This window comes from Saccoglossus kowalevskii, chromosome 10, assembly GCF_978046115.1.
Source record: "Saccoglossus kowalevskii chromosome 10, keSacKowa6.1, whole genome shotgun sequence".
Classification (NCBI taxonomy): domain Eukaryota; kingdom Metazoa; phylum Hemichordata; class Enteropneusta; family Harrimaniidae; genus Saccoglossus; species Saccoglossus kowalevskii.
In genome coordinates this window covers 25,306,320-25,321,132 of record NC_140650.1, presented here as the reverse complement: position 1 = coordinate 25,321,132, position 14,813 = coordinate 25,306,320, and the positions used below count along the sequence as shown (strand labels likewise).

The 14,813-nt window shown below is 34.2% G+C and overlaps 1 protein-coding gene across 1 annotated transcript; it reads right to left on the bottom strand.

Annotated features, from left to right (window-relative positions):
• Nucleotides 1-106: 106 nt before the first annotated feature.
• On the bottom strand, nt 107-14,578 carry LOC100367514 (signal recognition particle subunit SRP72-like). Its single transcript, XM_002733876.4, has 15 exons — nt 14,450-14,578; nt 13,003-13,120; nt 12,237-12,357; nt 11,768-11,911; nt 10,628-10,896; nt 9,720-9,777; nt 7,931-8,062; nt 7,317-7,442; nt 5,433-5,505; nt 4,993-5,153; nt 4,375-4,478; nt 3,278-3,355; nt 2,528-2,715; nt 2,069-2,231; nt 107-1,206 (listed from the first exon to the last, which is right to left on the bottom strand). The coding sequence occupies exons 1-15, from the start codon at nt 14,547-14,549 to the stop codon at nt 1,035-1,037; spliced, it is 2,007 nt and encodes a 668-aa protein (XP_002733922.1). The 5' UTR covers nt 14,550-14,578; the 3' UTR covers nt 107-1,034.
• Nucleotides 14,579-14,813: the final 235 nt, after the last annotated feature.

The window sequence follows — 14,813 nt, the reverse complement described above, 5'->3', positions numbered from 1 at the left end:
GTGGGAAGTTCTTCCTCAATGAACAAGTTGGGACAAGTCACTGTTAAAAGTATAATACAACTACCCATTGCGTCGCCATTTAGAGTAAATACAAAGTCAAGTATACTGAGGTTGGTAAACAGTTTTATTTCTCAATTAAAAACAAAATGAAATCTCGGGAAAAATATCTTATTAAACATGAAATTAATCATTTCACCAACCACCATTCTCACTCTTTATTTTCTTTGGCATCCATTCGCCATGATTGAAATTTCAGCCACACACATTTTATATCCCATCAAGTTCTTATTGTGTATATTTATATATAATTACTTTTAACTAGTATGTTGGGTGTATTTTTACATATTTAGTAATAATTCATATATTCAAGTACAGCATATTTCTAATTCTTTACTTATAAGTTGAGCATTCCAAGTACGTCATACTTATTTTTATTTACTAATAACTCGTACATTACAAGTACGGTATATTTATTTACTAATACTTTGTGCATTGCAAGTACGCCATATTTCTAATTATTTTTAACTTGTATGTTGCATGTACATCTTCATTATCTAATAACTCGTACATTACAAGTATAAGATATTAATAATAAATAGTATGTTCAAGTAAGGCATATTTTTATTTATTTTCTAATAACTCTTGTATTGCAAGCATATTTGTAATTTATTTCTAACGTGTATGTTACAAGTATTGCTTACCGGTAATTATATTTATTTACTCTTACGATTCAAGTACAGCATATTTATTTTTATTTAATATAAAACACCGGAAGAGTTAAATAAATCTAAATAATTAGAAATAAACCATGTTTGGAATGCACAAGTAAATAAATATTTATATATTTTGCAATGAACGAGTTGAAAGTAAATATATATAAATTTATTTTTAATCGCAAGAACTCAATCAGTAAAATCTAAAACGTGTGGCCAAAACTTCGAGGGTGGCAAATAGAGGGAGAAACTTCTGTGGCTGAAACTTGCCCCTATTGTCCTCTCCCCCTCTTATTCTTTGGTTTCTTCCTATTTACTGTTTCACCAACCACCTCCCTTCTTTCCCCCCTTCTTTTTTGGTTTCTTCCTAGCTGCAGCTGCTGATTTCTGTTGTCTTGGTCCAGGTTGGCTGCTTGCGGTAGATGACGCCGAAGAAGGTGGTACAGTACCTGCTCTTGGTGAACTCGGCGTACTTGATGGTTTGCTGGCATCCCTGAGAAAGAGAGAAAATAATTATTCCACAATTATTTTTCAAACTGATTTAAATCAAATACTATTATTACAATTTTATATAAGAATGTCTACCCAGAAATTCCAGTGGAAGGTGAATTTCATTTTGATATGCATGGATTTTTTTTAAAGTAATGGCAAAGGACAACACAGATCTACCTTTTGTGTTACACAAATGAACAGCGTCAACAAATGTAAACAAACAGTGACAATTCCTAACTGCAAAAATTAAATGGCTCACAGGAATGAGATGAATTTGCTTTTATATTTATTTGACATTTCCATTTATGGTTAGCATCCCCATGTGTGGTCACTAAAACACCATGGCGACTTGTACAATAAACTATACTTATAACACTCTTGCCCATGTGGTCTATATTGAGACATGCCCACATTTGAGCTGTTCAGTGAATTGCTAGGCATTTTTCATTCATGGAATTTATATTTTTTGTGTGTTTAAATCCATGATCTGGGCAAGGTCAAATGTTCCAAAAAAATCTATATTTACAATGTCAAAAAAAAGGCAAAGGTGACTGCATAAAATGGCCCAATCTTCTTTGATTGTTAACATATTTATGACTGGTGTAAGAAGAATTTTCACCGAGCTCGCACGTCGGGATTAGCATGAAATTTTATTTCTGGAATCTTAGGGTATCAGTAACTTTTGGAGCAGTGAACATTTTATTGGGATGCTAGGGAGCCATAGCGACTTTTGGAGCAATGAGCATTTAATTGGGATCCCCTAAGACAGCATGTCACAGTGACTTTGGCAAAATTTTGTCTCATGGATGCCCTAAAATCATGAATATTTAAACTATTTAAAGTATTTTAATAAAAATACTTACAGGTCATTGTAAGCAGAGGATGACGCAGCACCCTGAGTTCCTTTACCAACATTCATTCCTTTTTTATCTTTCTTCCTTCCTTTGTAATATGATCTCTCTCGTTTAGGCAGCCATCTTTCTGGATCGGGATCAACATTAGTGTCGTAGCTTTTTGGTAACTTTCCTATAAATATATACATGTGTTCATATTTTGCATTTTTGTTCTGCATTACTGTTCCAGTCACTTAGCTATCATTACAATACATCACTTTTGTGATAATGTGATAATCGATTTTGCACACAGAAAATTTGTTTTTGTGTAGTAAAAAAATCAGTCGTTGTCCTGAATTATTAGAAAATTATAATGAATACTACCAGTATTTATTTTTTTGAATAAAAAAATTGTGATAAATGTTCTCGGGTATTTAACAAGTCAAATGTCAACGGACGACCTTAACAACTTGTTAGTACGGTACTTACCTCGTCTTTTCTTTTTCTTCTTTTTCTGAATTAAATCTTGTTGGGGTTGTGCAGCTTTCTTCTCGATACTTTCTGGCTTGCTAGCCTTTTTCAGGTACTTGGGCCCAAATAAGAAAGCTGAATTTTCCAAGGCATCTACATTTATATCTTCCGCTGACTCAGCAATAGACGGCAACTCTTCACTCAATCTTAATAAAATGTTAAGGACTCTAATATAACCTGACAGAATAACTCGTGCTCAAGATACAAATCTCTGTTGAACAAGTTCACCGTGATTGTGGGACAGACCTACAGTTTCTAATGAATTAGTTATTTTTTCCAAAATCGAATCATAGGTTTTATTTAGTGCAATTTTTAAAATTAGTGAATCCATTGCCCAAAAAATATATATTCATATGCAAATTAGCCTTCATGCATTAGCATACAGCTAGGAAGCACACTACGTTTTTAGAAACCGAGATCCTTCTTGCACCAAACCCTATAGGCCTTCGCACTTGTTTATGTTTTGCATGTGTGTATGCTTGTCAAGAAGACGCACTTGAAGATAAACGACATTGTTTGCTGCTATTGTTATTAAACATACATGTACGTGTCCCTGTTGATAAAATAATTTTTAGGCAACACTGTCACAGCCGATCACGTGTGCGATATTTGATATCAGATGTTCGCATACTGGTTGGTAGAAATGTAAACATATGTTGTCACAGTGAGATGGCCTATACACATTAACAAATGATTTCAAAAAGATACTGTTGTGCTTTCACTGGGTTGAACTGTGCATACGCTGAGATTAACTGAGCCAGTGTATGCATATCATTGGGATTGGCACTGCAATAAATGAGAAATAATATGTCAGTCAGATCAGATTTCTGTTATATTGGGTTGCACAAATAAGCTATATAGGTGTCAGTGTCAACAGTTCCAACCATTTTATTAAGTCTTGTTCAACCAATCACACCACTGCATGACATATACATGTTTCATTTGATTCCACATAAAATTCACAAGGCCACAAAAATATGCACAAGAACAAGTTGCAAATGTAATTCGACAGAATCTGACTAATGTTGTATTAGTGACCACTGCTTCATGTTATAATTAATAGTTAAACACTGGCACAGAAAACAAAGGTTACTAATATGCTCATTATAATTGACCCTTAAGCCATACAATTAAATCACACAAAAATGTAAAACTGCTAAAATTGGGATAATATAAACCCGATTCAGAGAGGGGCTTATAACCTTTAATAAAAGTAAACTTGTGACAGAACACGGTAGCACAGAAAACTACAGCACCAACAAATACACAAGTTTTAGCCCTGTGGCTATCTGTATCACTATGTCTAATGCATTCCATGACAAGTGGTAAATTTATTTTACATTTTGTTACATTCTCAATGTGTGAAAATATTTATTATTGTTATCTGCCAGACTGCCATGTACTATTAAAGCAAAGTGTTGAATAAGTTATGGTAGAATTTGTGACCAAATGCCCAAAATTCACTTTATGAGCCCAGAATTCACTTTATGAGCCCAGAATTCACTTTATGAGCCCAGAATTCACTTGACAAGCCCAGAATTCACTTGACGAGCCCAGAATTCACTTGACAAGCCCAGAATTCACTTGACAAGCCCAGAATTCACTTGACAAGCCCAGAATTCACTTGACGAGCCCAGAATTCACTTGACAAGCCCAGAATTCACTTGACGAGCCCAGAAATCACTTGACAAGCCCAGAATTCACTTGATGAGCCCAGAATTCAATTGACAAGCCTAAAATTCACTTGACACACCTTGAAATTATTCAACTACTTTCTCTAGCTAGAAACCTGCGATAAAACTTACCGTCTAAGGTCCTCTAGCATCTGCACAGCTTGCTCTGATCTGCCATGTCGTAACTTAAAATTAGCATTTTCTTTCAATAATGATTGCAAGCAACCTTTAGGCCCCTAGTGAATAAATGCAATGATGCATGAGAACTCAAGTAAAGACACAAACTGATGGAAGACTGTCTTTATATTTTTTATGCTCTTAATAATTTCTGAGAACTGATAAAAGCTCAACATCGTTGAAGTAGCATTTTGAGATGCCGTTAAATTTATTAGTGTTTGTTTGTGTAGCACAATTTCGAGAAATATATGACAATTATTTTGAATACAGTGATTCTGAACTAGCACATGTATGTAAAGGATCTAAAAACTAACTCTGCGATGTGATTACACTGTGACAAGTGGTCTTCCAATCAAAATATGCCGTTTCGCAGAGTGACACTGGGACCCTTCCGCAGAGTGTAATAATCGACATGAAACCCCCTTAAACACCTCACTAGCACACATTTTTTTGAATCCACACGAGTAAGAAAATGATTCCAAAATGTTTACAAATACAATTAATTATTCAATTAACTTTTGCAAAATATTTTTGCACTCTGGCAATTCAGCAGCACGTAAGTAGTATACTAACCCGATTTTTTCTGTAATAATGTACTGCATTATCTAGTATTTCTATGGCAGTATCTACATCTTCTAAACTCATATACAATGAAACCAGCGTGGATACCATACCAAGGTGGTGTTTCAACTCTTCAATGCTTCGAAGTACTTTACATGCTTGACCAACGTTACCTAGATAAAAAGGTCAGTGAAAGACACACATTTAAATATCTTCTCTACGAGCAGTACATCTTCAATATATAGTAAGTATATGTCACATTTGAACACCTTCTCTTTCTTTGCATCACACAAAATAAGCTAAATATCAAGTTTGCTATTTGCTGGCATTTCTGGCTATTATATATCACTAAATTATGACTACAGACAGGAGATGTTATCACATGAATACTACAACATTCAACTCTGGTGGTAATTTTTGCAAATACCAAACCAGCACATGTAAATACATACCTTGCATTAAATGTAATTGTGACAGAGTTAGTTGTACTCTAACAGATGGATTTGATTGCACTTCTAAATATTCCTGAAAGGGAGATTAATCATATCATTGTAAAATAATTAGTACATTTGAATTGGTTTGAACTAGTATGAATTGGTTTGAACTAGTATGAATTGGTTTGAACCACCGGGGCAGTATGAACTAATTTGAACTAGTATGAACTGATTTGAACTAGTATGAGCTGGTTTGAACTAGTATCAACTGATTTGAACTAGTATCAACTGATTTAAACTAGGATGAACTGATTTAAACTAGGATGAACTGATTTAAACTAGGATGAACTGATTTGAACTACCGGGGTAGTATGAACTGATTTGAACTAGTATCAACTGATTTGAACTAGGATGAACTGATTTGAACTAGAATGAACTGATTTGAACTAGTATGAACTACGGTAGTATGAACTGGTACAAGTAGTGTGCATTGAATTGAGATAGTATGAACTGGTTTGAACTAGTATAAAAATGATTCATATAAATTTGTCTCTCACACACTCAAATACCGGTACAATCCTTTACATCACACCAGAAGTTCAAAATGTGCCATGATTTGCAGTGAACTCTGGTACTTCCAGACAACAGTTTTATTGTAAACATGTCTGACACTGCAGAGTTGAAATACACAAGACCATTTCTAACAGTAGAAAATACTGAACTTATGATGAAAATCACAGTACACAAATATTTTTGCGCCAAATAGTCAGTGTATTCAAGAACTTTTGCAAACTGGATCAAAAATCAAAAAATGGTCCACGATACCATTTTGGTTCAAACCAAAAATATATTATTGTATAAAACGATTAAAATCAAAGTAATTTAATGTGAACTGGCAGTCATCTCAAGTAGTATTTTAATTAGTTAATTACGAAACCAAGATGACCTCCCTTGTCCCCAAAACTATATATTTTCGGAAAGCTTATTGTATGAATTTTAAAATTTTGTTAGTATTTTTTTGTTATGGACACTGTAGTTTGTAATATGCACAAAAATGTGCTTTTTTGGTCAAAAGTGATTTAAAAAAAATAGCTTCTAAACAATACTTCTGTTTCCTGTCAAAATTGGTTTACGGGTACATCTGTTTACCATGAAGAAAGCGCCGTCTTGAAAACTGTCTACCAGTTGTCAATTTTGCAGGGCAGCATCTCAAATTTAACTACTTCAAGTTTATGCATAAATTAACACCCTGGCTAGTTGTCTGTACAATTGTTGTAACACTGCTCAACCAAAAACAATGCCCTGACAGCGTTTTGAAGATAAACACATTGTCAATCATTTGTGAAAATTTCAAAACAAAAGGTCAAAGCGTCTAGGAGCTATTTTTTTTAAAAGTTCTGGGATGTGCACTAAAAAGAAGCTGAGATAATTGCTAATTTGCATAACAATTCACTCAGTAAGAAGTTTGCTAATGCTCATAATTAAAATGGCTGTAACAGTTTCAAATTTAAATGTACTATCATTTTGTAAAATGTTAAATATAGTGCATAATATGGAGATCCCGTCATTTCTTTTTTTCACCATGTTTCTTTTTTATTATTTATGTACAGCCTTGCTAAATCTTGCTAAGCATTCAAAAGAGAGAATGTTTGCACCTGTTATCTATATTTTAAAATCGTCTTTTAAGTATGTTCCACTATTCACAATGCTATAGCCAAGAATGTTTGGATAATAAAAAGCAAAAAAAAAAGAATTCACTCCCAAGTGCCCACGAACCTGCATCTCTACCTTAAACCAAAAAAAAAGACCAAAATTACTTGATCTACTATTGGGGATGAGAAGAAATTTGATTAGTGGTCTTATTGCAGCTATCGTGTCACATTACAGCCAGGACAAACTCACCTTTAGTGACTGGATAGCTTTATTGACATGCTTCTCTCGACATAACTGGGCAGCTTCTATTAGAAATGGTACATCACTGTTAGAATTACTTTTCAGATTCTTCACTGATTTCTTGAATGCATCCGCCTAAAAGAGTATTTGGTAAAACAGACAACATAATCAAATGACAATGTCACTTACTATGATATATATTGGGTAACTATCAAGAAAACACAGGTGAATAGACATTTTGTAATTTTGTTATGTATCAAATTAGTTCAAATTCTACTATACTGTTATTTTCACTGTCAGAATGTGTCAGTGAAAACAATGTTCAACTCATCAAAAATCAGTGAAAATAAACTTTATAGCCAAAAAATCTTTTCAGTGAAAATTAATTCTAGCTAAAATAAAGTATTTTACACAGTACATGTAAGTTATGTCCTACTGTTATGTTAATAAAATTCATCCAAAATGTAAATATTTTCTTGGATTTTGTATGATGCAACTTGACTTGTAAAATTCAAAATAATCACGTTGAATATTTAAAATAATGTTAATCAAAAAGATCAGAGTTGTCTGTTCTCTAGTGTTTTGGGTTTAAAACCTTGAAAATGGGATTTGTGAATTCTCACCTGATTAGTATACATGAGCAGTAAACATTTATTTAATGCTATAGTATTTCTTTGTTCTCTAGTTAACTTATGTTCAAGACCATCTGCTGTGGCAGCTTTCATTTTCTTTTTGGAATCAAACACATTTTGATCCTGTAAGAAAAAAATTAAATGCAATGAAATTCAGATAATACAGTTTAGATGTACAACAGACTTGTTAAATTGAATAGTGTGCATTTTGGAAAGTGATGAGAAATCTGGGAAGTGAAGTGCATTCTGGGTAGCGATGGGAAATTTGGGAAGTGAAGTGCATTCTGGAAAATGAAGTGCATGCTGGGAAGTGATGTGAAATCTGGGAAGTGTAGTGCATTCTGAGAAGTGATGTGAAATCTGGAAAGTGCAGTGCATTCTGGAAAGTGATGTGAAATCTGGAAAGTGAAGTGAATTCTGGGAAGTGATGAGAAATCTGGGAAGTGAAGTGCATTTTAGGAAGTAATGTGAAATCTGGGAAGTGAAGTGCATTCTGGGAAGTGATGTGAAATCCGGAAAGTGAAGTGCATTCTGGGAAGTGATGTCAAATCTGGGAAGTGAAGTGCATTCCGGAAAGTGAGGTGAATTTTCGGGTGTGAAATGCATTCTGGGAAGTGATGTGAATTGTGGGGTGTGGAGGCCGAGCACATTCTGAAGTGATGTGAAATCTGGGAAGTAAAGTGCATTCTGGGAAGTGATGTGAAATCTGAGAAGTAAAGTGCATTCTGGAAAGTGATAAGAAATCTGGGAAGTGAAGTGCATTCTGGGAAGTGATGTGGATTTTGGAAAGTGATGTGGATTCTGAAAAGTGATGTGGATTTTGGGAAGTGATGTGGATTCTGGAAAGTGATGGGAAATCTGGGAAGTGAAGTGCATGCTGGAAAGTGAAGTGCATTCTGGGAATTGATGAGAAATCCGGGAAGTAAAGTGCATTCTGGGAAGTGATGCGAAAGGGTTACATCCAAAACATCCCCAACACAATCTTTTAGCACATTTTGGTAATCGCTATTTTAATCCATTGTATTCTAAATACAAGAATGAAAAGGCTGAATTGGTTTAAAATATGTCATAAACTTTGGCATTTCTTTGGGAATCTAATACTTGTGAATAATCTCACACTAGTGATTTTAATGATACATGTATGATATGTACTGGTTTTAATTTTGTTGTTGAATAAAAGTATAGAACAAGTTTGAAAAAAAAAAAAAAAATTGGTTTAGTAGCACATGATCACAGTAGTGTAAACTGATCACTACTTGTTTTTGAGTTGTTACAAACATCCATTATTATTCAGTTATGATTAAAATAGCATGCAAAATCTTAGTTTGATGATTTGTTATGAAATGCAAGTAAAATTCAACTTATTTTTGATTGCACGCAAACACTTGATGCGAAATGATATTCGTCTTGTTTGATTTATGTATGAGTTGATCTGAAACTGGTTCATTTGACTTGATAGATCAACTAGCTGTTAACCAATCAGAATGCTGGGTGGTGCCAGCTGAACGTATCCGGGTATTTCTGAATGGCATCAGATTTTGAACACAAAACAGCCCAGATATGTTTTGTGACTCATAAATTTTGTAACCAAAAGATCAACACCTGCTGAAATATCACCCATGGTCGGGGTTTTAAGATTGGTGGTGTATCGGACAAATCGTGGGATGCTAGATGTTTCTGGGAAATTACTGGTAATTGCATTCTGGGAAATGAATGCATTATGGAAACATGTCATAACAGTCAGTTTTTATAAAATTGTCAATATAAATAAAATGCTTACCTTATTGAGGGTGATGATATTATTACAAGCCACAGCCATCAATCCAATATCGGAAGGTCTAGAGAGAGAAAAAACAAAGGGTCAATTTTAGCAGGCATAAAGACATTTGTGATTAATTTGAAAGTACACGCTTGCTGTAACAGAATAGTCACAGAATTTCAACTAACTATTTCTGTGTATACAAACAACATGTAAATATGCCCTGTTTTCATTCTTTGCAGTTGACAACTCTAACATGTATGTGTTCAGCACTCATTTTCCTGAACGATCAAATTTTGGCAGTCATGTTTCAAAATTATGCATTTCTACACGAACTTATAAATTAGGGTAGAATAGGGGCATGTACCAGTAATTGTCTCACCATTTTAATTGTACATGACATATCATACAGAGCAGGGAGAGAAATTACGGTTAGGTTCAGGACCGTATAGTACTAGTGTAGCATCATCTGACAAGGTTAAAATAATAATAATTATTCAAAATGTCCACGCATATCAAACTACACACTTCTATTGCACACTAACATAATACATGTACCGTAAAATCTGTATTAGAAGCCGCACCCATTTTTTTTGTGAATAATTGAGAACTAAAAATTCATAATTTTTCTCATATGTATAGATGCTCTAATATTAGCCGCATCCCCTCTGTTGCATTGTACCATTTTAATAGAATTCGGGGCTTCTAATACAGATTTTACAATACTGTAAACTAATTAATTTTCATTTGAACTTATTTTCGCTATTTTTTCCTACCGTAAAAGGATGATTCAGTGAAAATAAAATCCAGCAAATATACCTTTTTTCCTATATTCTACATTCAACTCGTCAAAAATCGATGAAAATAAATTCTATGCAAAATGTCTTTTCAGCGTATTTTACAGTATACAGTATCACAAGAAATCTTACTTTGATTTGACTACTTGGTTATATAACTTGAGTGCTTTATCATTCTTGCCAAGTAATTGTAGAGTATAGGCATGCTGTACATGGATACCACTGAGTTCCTCCTCTATCTCCTCTTCTGTTATGTCAGTGTCATCTTCCAGCATCTGTCGGCATAGTGACTCAGCTTCACGCAACTTCTTCTCTGCTGCTTTGATATTACCTTGACCAAGAAGGAAACAGGCTTTATTGTAACATAACTCGAAGGTATCTTCTGTCAGTCCATAATCATCCTGAAATACAAAGAATGGAAGATAAAAACGTAAGGCAGTAAATAGACTTAAACACAAGTAAACAAAATAAGCCCTAAAATAATCGTTTTGTATAGGCAGTAAATTTTCTTGGCATATAAAAGAAATCACTCAAAAGCCACAACAAAGTAATGTAACTGGTATAGAAATCAACTTTATTGATTGTATATGAAGGGGCGATTCCTGGATTAAAAAGATGATTCTGCCAGAGAAAGGCAATTCTGGCAGTATTATAAGTAATTTTGTAAGTTGTACCACACAAGTGTGATGCTAACCTTTGATAGTTAACATTTTTTGGTCATCATCTCTCTACCATATTTACTAAGAAAGTACACTTTTGTCTGTTTTAAATAGTCCGTATTTAATAGTATGCAGATCGCCTTACACCAAATGGGACATTTTTTGAACAGCAATAACCTGGATTCAAACCAGCAATTTCCAGATCACCAAACTGTGTGGATGCATTGTCACTCAGTAATTTGTATACCTTGTCATACTACTATGAGTACAATAATGGGAGTTACACTTTGGGGAAGAGGTCTGGTAAAAGTCTGAAGCATAAATACTAGTAAAATGGTGCCTCTCGTTAAATCATCATTATTGCTCTTTTAACCTTTTTACCACCAGTTTCCTCTTTTCATCACAAATTCACAAAATAATCCTGTTTATAGTCTGCACTTTCCCCAGAAGATTGGGAAAAAATAGCCAAATTTGTGGAGTAAAAAAATTTATCTAAATTTCGTCTGTTGGCTCCAAAATTAAGAAAAGAGTGCAGAAAAAAATTTGGGCGAGAAAGTCTGGTGGTGAAAGGGTTGCCGGGTAATTAACAAGAAATAGATTAAATTCAATTTACCACATTTTTATCTCCCCATATTTGTAAAGCAGCTGTTACAGCTGACAGATTTGTATGTCTTTCTTCTTCATAGTCATCCGAGGTATTCTTTATAACATCTCTATAAACATCCAAGCAATCTTCATACTCTTCTAGTCTATAAAGCTACAAAAAACAACAAAATCAACTTATGTACTGTAAAATGACTAATTTTCACTGGGTTTAAATATTGCTGATTTACCATTTCAAGCATATCAAGTGGATTTAAAATTCATGGTTTTATCATTGAGATAATGTGTTCAATGCTAAATTTTACATATTCACTGGGTTTTAATTTAGTGCATTTTCCAGTCAGCGAAATAAGCAAAATTAAAACCCAGTGAATAATTAACCCCTTTACAGTACCACAAATTTACTTTAAACATTTGAATTTGTCCACCAAAATATCAGACATTTTTCTATGAATTTTTGATCAAATGGACATACTTACCACTTGACCTTCCAGTTCTTTAAGTTTAATATCTGGGTTAATAGTGTCTCGTATAGTGGATAAAGCATCTCTTACTGCGTTTAATCTGTATTGACAATACGCCTTTTCAAAAGTCAGCTCACTGAAAAAATGGAGACGATGTAAATAGTCGGGAACCATGCAGTTGAGAAAAGCAATACAATAAACTAGCCTGACACGTAGGCGTGAAGTAGGCCCTCGCCAGCCGAACGGCATCAGACTTCACCAATGCCTGACAGAATCGTGCATGTATCGTTGGCAAGATCAATACTGCAAATTTGCAAAGTTCACACCTCCTTGCAATTAGTTCAATGAATATTTATTTTGGTTGTCATGCTAACACTGTCAATCAAAAGCCGTGTTTGCATTGTCATTGACTGTTTTCAACAAGATGATAAAAATTGGGCGGAAATTTGCCAGCATCGTATCACACGTTATGTCAACCAAACAAATAAACTCTCCGTGAATGTTTACTCTTTGATGGCTGTCACTATCTTACGTTCCTGCAATTTGATTGGTACTGACAACAAATTGTTGGGGAAGTGAAAAACTACATCATTCTGTCAGGCGTGTATTGGGTTTGGAGCACCGGGGAGGGCGCAACTCGCTACAATAGACTTGCCTAAGGTATAACAAGGGAGTACTCAATAAAGTCAACTTACCTAGAAGGTACTCAATAAAGTCAACTTACCTGGAATGCCTGCAAAAAGTCAACTTACCTAGGGAGTTCTCAATAAAATAAACTTACCTAGACAGGTTAGAATTATCTTGCAATACTTTCAATGCTTGTCTAAAATCAGACTGCTGAATCAGACAGATAACTTTACAATGAAATGCTTTCTTATCACCAGGTGCTGCTTTCAAAACTGTAGAGAAATTGAAAACACAAAATAATAAGTACAAGGCTTGCAAAAAGCAAAATCCAACTGAGTTTTTATGGCATTTGATAATAAAACCATGTTTGAGAAAGATTACTTTTGTTATCAGGGACAAAAGAAATACCACTATTATTTCATTTTCTTTATAGGTAAGATAAAAAAACAAACAGATGCACATGTACAATGTATTGTATCTGTATTGAAGTTAGAAAGTAATCAGTCTATGCCAGTCTGGAAATTGGCCTTGGACCATATATGATCAGATCACACAACAAAATTACCCACTGCATACAAGTGTACAGTTATAGCTTTGTCAATACCACTTCACTGTGACAATTGAATTATTGTAATCTAACATTGCAAGCCCCACGTCATGTCAAAACCTACTCAAAAACTATGAGCTATATAAACCGTGTTTTGTATAATTTATATTTAACACCTTATAATTGAAACTAGATTATGATAAAAAAAATGTCCTAAGATGATTTGTTATTTAATTATGAGGAATATGTGGTAATGTGATAATATTGTTCATATTATAGTAGGACAATTCACTCTCGATGAAAAGACTTGATGTGACCACTTCATACATCTGATGTTGACAAGCATATGCACATCCACATCTTCTACATTCTGAATCCTACAGTGTAGTTTCAATGCCAAATTTGTTTAATCATGGTTTGGTTGATACTTTGATTATGACGATTTGCTGCTATGTTTTATTTGTTTTAGCATAAAATTAAAATAATACAATAAACACTCCCCCCCCCCCCCCGCCAGAGTATACATAGAGCATTGAACGTTCACTTTATATACACACTTTGCTACCATTGGTACCACTGCTACAAATGTATTATTTCTTTACAGTAGTACTAAAAAAATATCTATTTTGTGAAACTATTCAAAATATCATGGTATACTATCCTCTGGGAGATGGCTATTCTTTGAAAATGGCTAATTAATTTGTCTCAGTTGTTATTATTTTCGAACACATGACTGGAGAATAATTTGTAGAAAATGTAGTTTAATTCTGCCTCTCTGTCTCTATACATGTGTACCGGTAAAAAAAGCTTACATTCTGTAAAGAAATGAGTCTAATGTTTTCAATATATATACTAGTATGCTAAAAATGGGGGAATGATCTTCACGTGAACAATGAACCGTGCAATCTTCAATGCGACCAAACATCGAACAGCTGGTAGCGTTCAAGACATGTATTCTAATGTCTGTAAACGTGGCAGTTTTCACAGCGCGTGTTCAAAACAGACGAGTTCTCTCTCTTATCTAAAGGGATACGAAGGACTGCTGGTTACTTACTTTTGTTGGTAACCTTGATAGCTCGATCATAGTCTCCATTTTGGCCGTGTTTGTTCAATTCTGTGAATAATGCCGATAAGTTCACTTCAACCTGCGCCATTTTGTTCCTGTTTTGAAATGTCGTTGGGGGCGCTGTCTAGATGGTCGAGATGAATATTGATGTACCAGTATTATTGGATAGACCCAAATGTACGCAATCATTTGCACGAAACGTTTGGTTTCTATTATATGGCATTGTATCTGCTGCCCCTTCTCAGTTTGTATTTATTTCCATACGAAAACGACTTTGCTACTAACCGACTCTTGTACCATCTATTTTTTTATCAAACATAAGAAATATAATCATTAAAATAAAATTCTAGTT